The 14,522-nt window shown below is 44.5% G+C and overlaps 1 protein-coding gene and 2 long non-coding RNA genes across 5 annotated transcripts in view; 1 reads left to right on the top strand and 2 right to left on the bottom strand.

Moving 5' to 3' along the window:
• Positions 1-14,522, top strand: part of acap2a (ArfGAP with coiled-coil, ankyrin repeat and PH domains 2a) — a 70,652-nt gene that overhangs the window by 39,135 nt on the left and 16,995 nt on the right. For both annotated transcript variants that reach the window (XM_083541081.1, XM_083541080.1), the window contains 8 exons: positions 1,572-1,641; positions 1,744-1,838; positions 1,980-2,173; positions 2,294-2,395; positions 2,505-2,594; positions 2,669-2,871; positions 2,974-3,083; positions 3,313-3,423. In XM_083541081.1, coding sequence (XP_083397207.1) covers positions 1,572-1,641; positions 1,744-1,838; positions 1,980-2,173; positions 2,294-2,395; positions 2,505-2,594; positions 2,669-2,871; positions 2,974-3,083; positions 3,313-3,423 — 975 coding nt within the window. The remainder of the gene's footprint in view (positions 1-1,571; positions 1,642-1,743; positions 1,839-1,979; positions 2,174-2,293; positions 2,396-2,504; positions 2,595-2,668; positions 2,872-2,973; positions 3,084-3,312; positions 3,424-14,522) is intronic.
• LOC310725966 lies at positions 3,368-14,081 on the bottom strand. Of its 2 annotated transcripts, none has more exons than XR_014533602.1 (3): positions 14,054-14,081; positions 10,228-10,246; positions 3,368-3,499 (listed from the first exon to the last, which is right to left on the bottom strand). It is a non-coding gene; the product is annotated as an uncharacterized lncRNA (long non-coding RNA). The 2 variants fall into 2 exon arrangements; XR_014533603.1 differs by lacking the exon at positions 3,368-3,499 and adding an exon at positions 7,420-7,462 and having other exon boundaries at positions 10,198-10,246.
• On the bottom strand, positions 8,759-9,351 carry LOC310725965. Its single transcript, XR_014533601.1, has 3 exons — positions 9,275-9,351; positions 8,891-8,920; positions 8,759-8,841 (listed from the first exon to the last, which is right to left on the bottom strand). It is a non-coding gene; the product is annotated as an uncharacterized lncRNA (long non-coding RNA).

The raw sequence follows: 14,522 nt of genomic DNA, 5'->3' as shown, positions 1-14,522 counted from the left end.
GTACTCACACACACTTCTCACACACACACACACACACCTGTAATACTGCTACTGTACTCACACACACTTCTCACACACACACACACACACCTGTAATACTGCTCCAGTACTCACACACACCTGTAATACTGCTCCAGTACTCACACACACTTCTCACACACACACACACACCTGTAATACTGCTACTGTACTCACACACACTTCTCACACACACACACACACACACCTGTAATACTGCTCCAGTACTCACACACACCTGTAATACTGCTCCAGTACTCACACACACTTCTCACACACACACACACACCTGTAATACTGCTACTGTACTCACACACACTTCTCACACACACACACACACACACCTGTAATACTGCTCCAGTACTCACACACACATTACACACACACACCTGTAATACTGCTACTGTACTCACACACACTTCTCACACACACACACACACACCTGTAATACTGCTCCAGTACTCACACACACATTACACACACCTCTCACACACCTGTAATACTGCTACTGTACTCACACACACTTCACACACACACACACCTGTAATACTGCTCCAGTACTCATACACACTTCACACACACACACACACACACACACACACACACACACACACACACACACACACACACACCTGTAATACTGCTCCAGTACACACACACACACACACACACACACACACACACACACACACTTCACACACACACACACACACACACACACACACACACACACACACACACACCTGTAATACTGCTCCAGTACTCTCACACACATTACACACACCTCTCACACACCTGTAATACTGCTACTGTACTCACACACACTTCTCACACACACACACACACACCTGTAATACTGCTACTGTACTCACACACACTTCTCACACACACACACACACACACCTGTAATACTGCTCCAGTACTCACACACACATTACACACACCTCTCACACACCTGTAATACTGCTACTGTACTCACACACACTTCTCACACACACACACACACACCTGCAATACTGCTCCAGTACTCACACACACATTACACACACCTCTCACACACCTGTAATACTGCTACTGTACTCACACACACTTCTCACACACACACACACCTGTAATACTGCTCCAGTACTCACACACACTTCACACACACACACACACACACACACACACACACACACACACACACACACACACACACCTGTAATACTGCTCCAGTACTCTCACACACATTACACACACACACACACACACACCTGTAATACTGCTCCAGTACTCACACACACTTCACACACACACACACACACACACACACACACACACACACACACACACACACACACACACACACACCTGTAATACTGCTCCAGTACTCTCACACACATTACACACACCTCTCACACACCTGTAATACTGCTACTGTACTCACACACACCTGACACACACACACCTGTAATACTGCTCCAGTACTCTCACACACCTGTAATACTGCTCCAGTACTCACACACACCTCACACACACCTCACACATGATGAGTTGTATGATGTGTCCTGCAGGAGTTTAGGAGTTCATAACTCTAAGGTGAGATCACTGACACTCGACTCGTGGGAACCAGAACTGCTGAAGGTGAGCATCACATCTGAAATCTGTTGTGTACTGTTTTTCCTTACACACTGTTCTAACCTGCTGCTGTGTGTGTGTGTGTGTGTGTGTGTGTGTGTGTGGTAGCTGATGTGTAAGCTGGGTAATGAGTTAATCAATCAGATCTATGAGGCTCGAAGAGGAGAGCTGTGCTGGAGGAAACCTCATCCTGGAGACTCCAGGTACTGCAGACTGCTCCTGATTTCAACAGTCACCATCAGAAATGAAACACGGAACTCATCTGTTTATAAAAAGTAGACCGAATAATGAGTGTGTGTGTGTGTGTGTGTGTGTGTGTGTGTGTGTGTGTGTGTGTTTTCCAGGCAGGAAATTGAGGCCTACATAAGGGCCAAGTACGTGGAGAGGAGGTTCGTGCGCAAGCAGGACTCACAAGAACAAAGGTCAAAGGTCATGATGCTGAGTAAACATGACAAACATCTGAAGGGCAGTGTTGAGTTCTTGCCCCCTCGGCCGCCCCCTCCCACCCCAAAAATCCAACCCTCCTCCAAAACCTCAGGTGTGTTTACCAGACCCAGTCCCAAATCTCACAATGTGTGGAACTTTATTCTGACCAGATAGAAGTTTTTGATTATTTGATGTTGCTCTAATGATGTCATTTCCTCTGGATGGTGAACAGCGCCCCTCAGTGGCCAGGAGGCTCGGCGTGACTCGCTGTTCTGCCCAGATGAGCTCGATTCCCTCTTTTCCTACTTTGACACGTCGTCAAAGCTCCGGAGCCGTAAGTACGGGGTAGTTTAGGGGGAAAGTCAGTATTCACTAACCCTTAAAAGTAAAACTTTTACAACTGTGTGTGTGTGTGTGTGTGTGTGTGTGTGTGTGTGAGACAGTGAAGAGTGCAGACAGTGGCATTCACACCAGCACTGATGGAAGCAGGGAAATGCTCAACTCTTCATCCAACACCAGCCTGATTGAACCAGGTATGACCTCTGACCCTGAACCCTGAGGTTCATTTCCGTATTTAAACATAAACAGTAGTGTGGGTGTGTTTCAGATGTGCAGGAGGCGGAGCCTGTGCGTGATTCTCCGCCCCTTCCTCCCCGTGTGGTGGAGTGTTCCCCCAGCCTGCTGCTGTACTGGGCATCGTGTGCCTCCAGTTTGAGCGACATGGTGGAGGCGCTGGCACTGGGCGCGGACGTTAACTGGGCACACGGCGAGGATCAGAGGCGTACAGCGCTGATGCAGGCAGTGCAGGGGGTCTGCACAAATCCACTTCCTCTTCATACTGTATTAACAGCTGTTAAACTCACCGCTCTCTTCATTTACAGTGTGTGTGTGTGTGTGTGTGTGTGTTTCCAGGGTTCATTACTCCCCTGTGAGTTCCTGCTTCAAAACTCGGCTAATGTGGATCAGCAGGATGCTCGAGGAAGAGGACCTCTACACCATGCTGCCATGCTAGCACACACTGGGTACACACACACACACACACACACACACACACACACACACACGAGACAACATGAGAGCGGAACAGCAGTAATATAGTGCTGATCAGTACAGCAGGTTGTGGAAGAACGATTGTCCATATACAGGAAGAAGATGAGGTTGTGTGTGAAAGGTGTGAGGTGTGTGTTAGTGTTATATAGTAACACACACACATTATCAGGTGTGCTAACGTTTGTCCTTTTCTTCCTTTAGACAAGTGTGTTTGTTCCTGAAACGTGGAGCGTCTCACAGTGCCTCAGACATGGAGGGCAGGAGTCCACTGTCTATCGCCATGGATACCACCAATGCAGACATCGTCACCATGTACAGGAAACACACACACTCACAAACACACATCATCCTCCAAAACCTGTTCATCTAAAGTCCATCATCCTATAACCTGTCCTCCTACAGTCCATCATCCTATAACCTGTCCTCCTGCAGTCCATCATCCTATAACCTGTCCATCTACACTCCATCATCCTATAACCTGTCCATCATCCTATAACCTGTCCATCTACAGTCCATCATCCTATAACCTGTCCATCTACAGTCCATCATCCTATAACCTGTCCTCCTACAGTCCATCATCCTATAACCTGTCCATCATCCTATAACCTGTCCATCTACACTCCATCATCCTATAACCTGTCCTCCTGCAGTCCATCATCCTATAACCTGTCCTCCTACAGTCCATCATCCTATAACCTGTCCTCCTGCAGTCCATCATCCTATAACCTGTCCTCCTACACTCCATCATCCTATAACCTGTCCTCCTGCAGTCCATCATCCTATAACCTGTCCATCTACACTCCATCATCCTATAACCTGTCCATCATCCTATAACCTGTCCATCTACAGTCCATCATCCTATAACCTGTCCATCATCCTATAACCTGTCCATCTACAGTCCATCATCCTATAACCTGTCCATCTACAGTCCATCATCCTATAACCTGTCCATCATCCTATAACCTGTCCATCTACACTCCATCATCCTATAACCTGTCCATCATCCTATAACCTGTCCATCTACAGTCCATCATCCTATAACCTGTCCATCTACACTCCATCATCCTATAACCTGTCCATCATCCTATAACCTGTCCATCTACAGTCCATCATCCTATAACCTGTCCATCTACAGTCCATCATCCTATAACCTGTCCATCATCCTATAACCTGTCCATCTACACTCCATCATCCTATAACCTGTCCATCTACACTCCATCATCCTATAACCTGTCCATCATCCTATAACCTGTCCATCTACACTCCATCATCCTATAACCTGTCCATCATCCTATAACCTGTCCATCTACACTCCATCATCCTATAACCTGTCCATCATCCTATAACCTGTTCATCTAAAGTCCATCATCCTATAACCTGTCCTCCTGCAGTCCATCATCCTATAACCTGTCCATCTACACTCCATCATCCTATAACCTGTCCATCATCCTATAACCTGTCCTCCTACAGTCCATCATCCTATAACCTGTCCATCATCCTATAACCTGTCCATCTACAGTCCATCATCCTATAACCTGTCCATCATCCTATAACCTGTCCATCTACACTCCATCATCCTATAACCTGTCCATTATCCTATAACCTGTCCATCTACACTCCATCATCCTATAACCTGTCCATCTACACTCCATCATCCTATAACCTGTCCATCATCCTATAACCTGTCCATCTACAGTCCATCATCCTATAACCTGTCCATCATCCTATAACCTGTCCATCTACACTCCATCATCCTATAACCTGTCCATCATCCTATAACCTGTCCTCCTACAGTCCATCATCCTATAACCTGTCCATCTACACTCCATCATCCTATAACCTGTCCATCATCCTATAACCTGTTCATCTAAAGTCCATCATCCTATAACCTGTCCTCCTGCAGTCCATCATCCTATAACCTGTCCATCTACACTCCATCATCCTATAACCTGTCCATCATCCTATAACCTGTCCATCTACAGTCCATCATCCTATAACCTGTCCATCATCCTATAACCTGTCCATCTCCAGTCCATCATCCTATAACCTGTCCATCATCCTATAACCTGTCCATCTACACTCCATCATCCTATAACCTGTCCATCATCCTATAACCTGTCCATCTACACTCCATCATCCTATAACCTGTCCATCTACACTCCATCATCCTATAACCTGTCCATCATCCTATAACCTGTCCATCTACAGTCCATCATCCTATAACCTGTCCATCATCCTATAACCTGTCCATCTACACTCCATCATCCTATAACCTGTCCATCATCCTATAACCTGTCCATCATCCTATAAGCTGTCCATCTACACTCCATCATCCAATAACCTGTCCATCATCCTATAACCTGTCCATCTACACTCCATCATCCTATAACCTGTCCATCATCTATAACCTGTCCATCTACACTCCATCATCCAATAACCTGTCCATCATCCTATAACCTGTCTATCTACAGTCCATCATCCTATAACCTGTCCATCATCTATAACCTGTCCATCTACAGTCCATCATCCTATAACCTGTCCTCCTACAGTCCATCATCCTATAACCTGTCCATCATCCTATAACCTGTCCATCTACACTCCATCATCCAATAACCTGTCCATCATCCTATAACCTGTCCATCTACAGTCCATCATCCTATAACCTGTCCATCATCCTATAACCTGTCCATCTACACTCCATCATCCTATAACCTGTCCATCATCCTATAACCTGTCCATCTACAGTCCATCATCCTATAACCTGTCCATCATCCTATAACCTGTCCATCTAAAGTCCATCATCCTATAACCTGTCCTCCTACAGTCCATCATCCTATAACCTGTCCTCCTACAGTCCATCATCCTATAACCTGTCCATCATCCTATAACCTGTCCATCTACAGTCCATCATCCTATAACCTGTCCTCCTACAGTCCATCATCCTATAACCTGTCCATCATCCTATAACCTGTCCATCTACACTCCATCATCCTATAACCTGTCCTCCTACAGTCCATCATCCTATAACCTGTCCATCATCCTATAACCTGTCCATCTACACTCCATCATCCTATAACCTGTCCATCATCCTATAACCTGTCCATCTACAGTCCATCATCCTATAACCTGTCCATCATCCTATAACCTGTCCATCTAAAGTCCATCATCCTATAACCTGTCCTCCTACAGTCCATCATCCTATAACCTGTCCTCCTACAGTCCATCATCCTATAACCTGTCCATCATCCTATAACCTGTCCATCTACAGTCCATCATCCTATAACCTGTCCATCATCTATAACCTGTCCATCTACAGTCCATCATCCTATAACCTGTCCTCCTACAGTCCATCATCCTATAACCTGTCCATCATCCTATAACCTGTCCATCTACACTCCATCATCCAATAACCTGTCCATCATCCTATAACCTGTCTATCTACAGTCCATCATCCTATAACCTGTCCATCATCTATAACCTGTCCATCTACACTCCATCATCCTATAACCTGTCCTCCTACAGTCCATCATCCTATAACCTGTCCATCATCCTATAACCTGTCCATCTACACTCCATCATCCTATAATCTGTCCATCTACACTCCATCATCCTATAACCTGTCCATCATCCTATAACCTGTCCATCTACAGTCCATCATCCTATAACCTGTCCATCATCCTATAACCTGTCCATCTAAAGTCCATCATCCTATAACCTGTCCTCCTACAGTCCATCATCCTATAACCTGTCCATCATCCTATAACCTGTCCATCTACACTCCATCATCCAATAACCTGTCCATCATCCTATAACCTGTCTATCTACAGTCCATCATCCTATAACCTGTCCATCATCCTATAACCTGTCCATCTACACTCCATCATCCTATAACCTGTCCATCTACAGTCCATCATCCTATAACCTGTCCATCATCCTATAACCTGTCCATCTACAGTCCATCATCCTATAACCTGTCCATCTACAGTCCATCATCCTATAACCTGTCCATCATCCTATAACCTGTCCATCTAAAGTCCATCATCCTATAACCTGTCCATCATCCTATAACCTGTCCTCCTACAGTCCATCATCCTATAACCTGTCCATCATCCTATAACCTGTCCATCTACACTCCATCATCCAATAACCTGTCCATTATCCTATAACCTGTCTATCTACAGTCCATCATCCTATAACCTGTCCATCATCTATAACCTGTCCATCTAAAGTCCATCATCCTATAACCTGTCCTCCTACAGTCCATTATCCTATAACCTGTCCATCATCCTATAACCTGTCCATCTACACTCCATCATCCAATAACCTGTCCATCATCCTATAACCTGTCTATCTACAGTCCATCATCCTATAACCTGTCCATCATCTATAACCTGTCCATCTACAGTCCATCATCTATAACCTGTCCATCTACAGTCCATCATCCTATAACCTGTCCATCTACAGTCCATCATCCTATAACCTGTCCATCATCCTATAACCTGTCCATCTAAAGTCCATCATCCTATAACCTGTCCTCCTACAGTCCATCATCCTATAACCTATCCATCATCCTATAACCTGTCCATCTACAGTCCATCATCCTATAACCTGTCCATCATCCTATAACCTGTCCATCTACACTCCATCATCCTATAACCTGTCCATCTACACTCCATCATCCTATAACCTGTCCATCTACACTCCATCATCCAATAACCTGTCCATCATCCTATAACCTGTCCTCCTACAGTCCATCATCCTATAACCTGTCCATCTACACTCCATCATCCTATAACCTGTCCATCATCCTATAACCTGTCCTCCTACAGTCCATCATCCTATAACCTGTCCATCATCCTATAACCTGTCCTCCTACAGTCCATCATCCTATAACCTGTCCATCTACACTCCATCATCCTATAACCTGTCCATCATCTTATAACCTGTCCATCATCCTATAACCTGTCCATCTACACTCCATCATCCTATAACCTGTCCATCATCCTATAACCTGTCCTCCTACAGTCCATCATCCTATAACCTGTCCATGTACACTCCATCATCCTATAACCTGTCCATCATCCTATAACCTGTCCTCCTACAGTCTATCATCCTATAACCTGTCCATCTACACTCCATCATCCTATAACCTGTCCATCTACACTCCATCATCCTATAACTCGTCCATCATCCTATAACCTGTCCATCTACACTCCATCATCCTATAACCTGTCCATCATCTTATAACCTGTCCATCATCCTATAACCTGTCCATCTACACTCCATCATCCTATAACCTGTCCATCATCCTATAACCTGTCCTCCTACAGTCCATCATCCTATAACCTGTCCATGTACACTCCATCATCCTATAACCTGTCCATCATCCTATAACCTGTCCTCCTACAGTCCATCATCCTATAACCTGTCCTCCTACAGTCCATCATCCTATAACCTGTCCATCTACACTCCATCATCCTATAACTCGTCCATCATCCTATAACCTGTCCTCCTACAGTCCATCATCCTATAACCCGTCCATCATCCTATAACCTGTCCATCTACACTCCATCATCCTATAACCTGTCCATCATCCTATAACCTGTCCATCTACACTCCATCATCCTATAACCTGTCCATCATCCTATAACCTGTCCATCTACACTCCATCATCCTATAACCTGTCCATCATCCTATAACCTGTCCTCCTACACTCCATCATCCTATAACCTATCCATCATCCTATAACCTGTCCATCTACAGTCCATCATCCTATAACCTGTCCTCCTACACTCCATCATCCTATAACCTATCCATCATCCTATAACCTGTCCATCTACACTCCATCATCCTATAACCTGTCCATCATCCTATAACCTGTCCTCCTACAGTCCATCATCCTATAACCTGTCCATCATCCTATAACCTGTCCATCTACACTCCATCATCCTATAACCTGTCCATCATCCTATAACCTGTCCTCCTACAGTCCATCATCCTATAACCTGTCCATGTACACTCCATCATCCTATAACCTGTCCATCATCCTATAACCTGTCCTCCTACAGTCCATCATCCTATAACCTGTCCATCTACACTCCATCATCCTATAACCTGTCCATCTACACTCCATCATCCTATAACTCGTCCATCATCCTATAACCTGTCCTCCTACACTCCATCATCCTATAACCTGTCCATCATCCTATAACCTGTCCTCCTACAGTCCATCATCCTATAACCTGTCCTCCTACAGTCCATCATCCTATAACCTGTCCATCTACGCTCCATCATCCTATAACTCGTCCATCATCCTATAACCTGTCCTCCTACAGTCCATCATCCTATAACCTGTCCATCATCCTATAACCTGTCCATCTACACTCCATCATCCTATAACCTGTCCATCATCCTATAACCTGTCCATCTACAGTCCATCATCCTATAACCTGTCCATCATCCTATAACCTGTCCATCTACAGTCCATCATCCTATAACCTGTCCTCCTACACTCCATCATCCTATAACCTATCCATCATCCTATAACCTGTCCATCTACAGTCCATCATCCTATAACCTGTCCATCATCCTATAACCTGTCCATCATCCTATAACCTGTCCATCTACACTCCATCATCCTATAACCTGTCCATCTAGACTCCATCATCCTATAACCTGTCCATCATCCTATAACCTGTCCATCTACACTCCATCATCCTATAACCTGTCCATCATCCTATAACCTGTCCATCTAGACTCCATCATCCTATAACCTGTCCTCCTGCAGTCCATCATCCTATAACCTGTCCATCTACACTCCATCATCCTATAACCTGTCCATCATCCTATAACCTGTCCATCATCCTATAACCAGTCCTCCTACAGTCCATCATCCTATAACCTGTCCATCTATACTCCATCATCCTATAACCTGTCCATCATCCTATAACCTGTCCATCATCCTATAACCTGTCCATCTACACTCCATCATCCTATAACCTGTCCATCATCCTATAACCTGTCCATCTACACTCCATCATCCTATAACCTGTCCATCATCCTATAACCTGTCCATCATCCTATAACCTGTCCATCTACACTCCATCATCCTATCACCTGTCCATCATCCTATAACCTGTCCATCTACACTCCATCATCCTATAACCTATCCATCATCCTATAACCTGTCCATCTACACTCCATCATCCTATAACTTGTCCATCATCCTATAACCTGTCCATCATCCTATAACCTGTCCATCTACACTCCATCATCCAATAACCTGTCCATCATCCTATAACCTGTCCATCTACACTCCATCATCCAATAACCTGTCCATCATCCTATAACCTGTCCATCTACACTCCATCATCCAATAACCTGTCCATCTACACTCCATCATCCTATAACCTGTCCTCCTGCAGTCCATCATCCTATAACCTGTCCATCATCCTATAACCTGTCCTCCTACAGTCCATCATCCTATAACCTGTCCATCATCCTATAACCTGTCCTCCTACAGTCCATCATCCTATAACCTGTCCATCTACACTCCATCATCCTATAACCTGTCCATCATCCTATAACCTGTCCATCTACACTCCATCATCCTATAACCTGTCCATCATCCTATAACCTGTCCTCCTACAGTCCATCATCCTATAACCTGTCCATCTACACTCCATCATCCTATAACCTGTCCATCTACACTCCATCATCCTATAACCTGTCCATCATCCTATAACCTGTCCTCCTACAGTCCATCATCCTATAACCTGTCCATCATCCTATAACCTGTCCATCATCCTATAACCTGTCCTCCTACAGTCCATCATCCTATAACCTGTCCATCTACACTCCATCATCCTATAACCTGTCCATCATCCTATAACCTGTCCATCATCCTATAACCTGTCCTCCTACAGTCCATCATCCTATAACCTGTCCATCTACACTCCATCATCCTATAACCTATCCATCATCCTATAACCTGTCCATCATCCTATAACCTGTCCATCATCCTATAACCTGTCCATCATCCTATAACCTGTCCTCCTACAGTCCATCATCCTATAACCTGTCCATCTACACTCCATCATCCTATAACCTGTCCATCATCCTATAACCTGTCCATCATCCTATAACCTGTCCTCCTACAGTCCATCATTCTATAACCTGTCCATCTACACTCCATCATCCTATAACCTGTCCATCATCCTATAACCTGTCCTCCTACAGTCCATCATCCTATAACCTGTCCATCTACACTCCATCATCCTATAACCTGTCCATCTACACTCCATCATCCAATAACCTGTCCATCATCCTATAACCTGTCCATCTACACTCCATCATCCAATAACCTGTCCATCATCCTATAACCTGTCCATCTACACTCCATCATCCAATAACCTGTCCATCTACACTCCATCATCCTATAACCTGTCCTCCTGCAGTCCATCATCCTATAACCTGTCCTCCTACAGTCCATCATCCTATAACCTGTCCATCATCCTATAACCTGTCCATCATCCTATAACCTGTCCTCCTACAGTCCATCATCCTATAACCTGTCCATCTACACTCCATCATCCTATAACCTGTCCATCATCCTATAACCTGTCCATCATCCTATAACCTGTCCATCTACACTCCATCATCCTATAACCTGTCCATCATCCTATAACCTGTCCATCATCCTATAACCTGTCCTCCTACAGTCCATCATCCTATAACCTGTCCATCATCCTATAACCTGTCCATCATCCTATAACCTGTCCTCCTACAGTCCATCATCCTATAACCTGTCCATCTACACTTCATCATCCTATAACCTGTCCATCATCCTATAACCTGTCCATCATCCTATAACCTGTCCTCCTACAGTCCATCATCCTATAACCTGTCCATCTACACTCCATCATCCTATAACCTGTCCATCATCCTATAACCTGTCCTCCTACAGTCCATCATCCTATAACCTGTCCATCTACACTCCATCATCCTATAACCTGTCCATCTACACTCCATCATCCTATAACCTGTCCTCCTGCAGTCCATCATCCTATAACCTGTCCATCTACACTCCATCATCCTATAACCTGTCCATCATTCTATAACCTGTCCTCCTACAGTCCATCATCCTATAACCTGTCCTTCATCCTATAACCTGTCCATCATCCTATAACCTGTCCATCATCCTATAACCTGTCCATGTATACTCCATCATCCTATAACCTGTCCTCCTACAGTCCATCATCCTATAACCTGTCCATGTATACTCCATCATCCTATAACCTGTCCTCCTACACTCCATCATCCTATAACCTGTCCTCCTACAGTCCATCATCCTATAACCTGTCCATCTACACTCCATCATCCTATAACCTGTCCATCATCCTATAACCTGTCCTCCTACAGTCCATCATCCTAAACCCTGTCCATCTACAGTCCATCATCCTATAACCTGTCCATCATCCTATAACCTGTCCATCTATACTCCATCATCCTATAACCTGTCCTCCTACAGTCCATCATCCTATAACCTGTCCATGTATACTCCATCATCCTATAACCTGTCCATCTACAGTCCATCATCCTATAACCTGTCCTCCTACACTCCATCATCCTATAACCTATCCATCATCCTATAACCTGTCCATCTACACTCCATCATCCTATAACCTGTCCATCATCCTATAACCTGTCCTCCTACAGTCCATCATCCTATAACCTGTCCATCATCCTATAACCTGTCCATCTACACTCCATCATCCTATAACCTGTCCATCATCCTATAACCTGTCCTCCTACAGTCCATCATCCTATAACCTGTCCATGTACACTCCATCATCCTATAACCTGTCCATCATCCTATAACCTGTCCTCCTACAGTCCATCATCCTATAACCTGTCCATCTACACTCCATCATCCTATAACCTGTCCATCTACACTCCATCATCCTATAACTCGTCCATCATCCTATAACCTGTCCTCCTACACTCCATCATCCTATAACCTGTCCATCATCCTATAACCTGTCCTCCTACAGTCCATCATCCTATAACCTGTCCTCCTACAGTCCATCATCCTATAACCTGTCCATCTACACTCCATCATCCTATAACTCGTCCATCATCCTATAACCTGTCCTCCTACAGTCCATCATCCTATAACCTGTCCATCATCCTATAACCTGTCCATCTACACTCCATCATCCTATAACCTGTCCATCATCCTATAACCTGTCCATCTACAGTCCATCATCCTATAACCTGTCCATCATCCTATAACCTGTCCATCTACAGTCCATCATCCTATAACCTGTCCTCCTACACTCCATCATCCTATAACCTATCCATCATCCTATAACCTGTCCATCTACAGTCCATCATCCTATAACCTGTCCATCATCCTATAACCTGTCCATCATCCTATAACCTGTCCATCTACACTCCATCATCCTATAACCTGTCCATCTAGACTCCATCATCCTATAACCTGTCCATCATCCTATAACCTGTCCATCTACACTCCATCATCCTATAACCTGTCCATCATCCTATAACCTGTCCATCTAGACTCCATCATCCTATAACCTGTCCTCCTGCAGTCCATCATCCTATAACCTGTCCATCTACACTCCATCATCCTATAACCTGTCCATCATCCTATAACCTGTCCATCATCCTATAACCAGTCCTCCTACAGTCCATCATCCTATAACCTGTCCATCTATACTCCATCATCCTATAACCTGTCCATCATCCTATAACCTGTCCATCATCCTATAACCTGTCCATCTACACTCCATCATCCTATAACCTGTCCATCATCCTATAACCTGTCCATCTACACTCCATCATCCTATAACCTGTCCATCATCCTATAACCTGTCCATCATCCTATAACCTGTCCATCTACACTCCATCATCCTATCACCTGTCCATCATCCTATAACCTGTCCATCTACACTCCATCATCCTATAACCTGTCCATCTACACTCCATCATCCTATAACCTGTCCATCATCCTATAACCTGTCCATCATCCTATAACCTGTCCATCTACACTCCATCATCCTATAACCTATCCATCATCCTATAACCTGTCCATCTACACTCCATCATCCTATAACCTGTCCATCATCCTATAACCTGTCCATCATCCTATAACCTGTCCATCTACACTCCATCATCCAATAACCTGTCCATCATCCTATAACCTGTCCATCTACACTCCATCATCCAATAACCTGTCCATCATCCTATAACCTGTCCATCTACACTCCATCATCCAATAACCTGTCCATCTACACTCCATCATCCTATAACCTGTCCTCCTGCAGTCCATCATCCTATAACCTGTCCATCATCCTATAACCTGTCCTCCTACAGTCCATCATCCTATA

The sequence above is a fragment of the Silurus aristotelis genome (assembly GCF_946808225.1).
Source record: "Silurus aristotelis genome assembly, chromosome: 5".
NCBI classification, from domain to species: domain Eukaryota; kingdom Metazoa; phylum Chordata; class Actinopteri; order Siluriformes; family Siluridae; genus Silurus; species Silurus aristotelis.
Note: the sequence above shows the minus strand (reverse complement) of the source record. Positions and strands in the feature narration are given on the sequence as shown.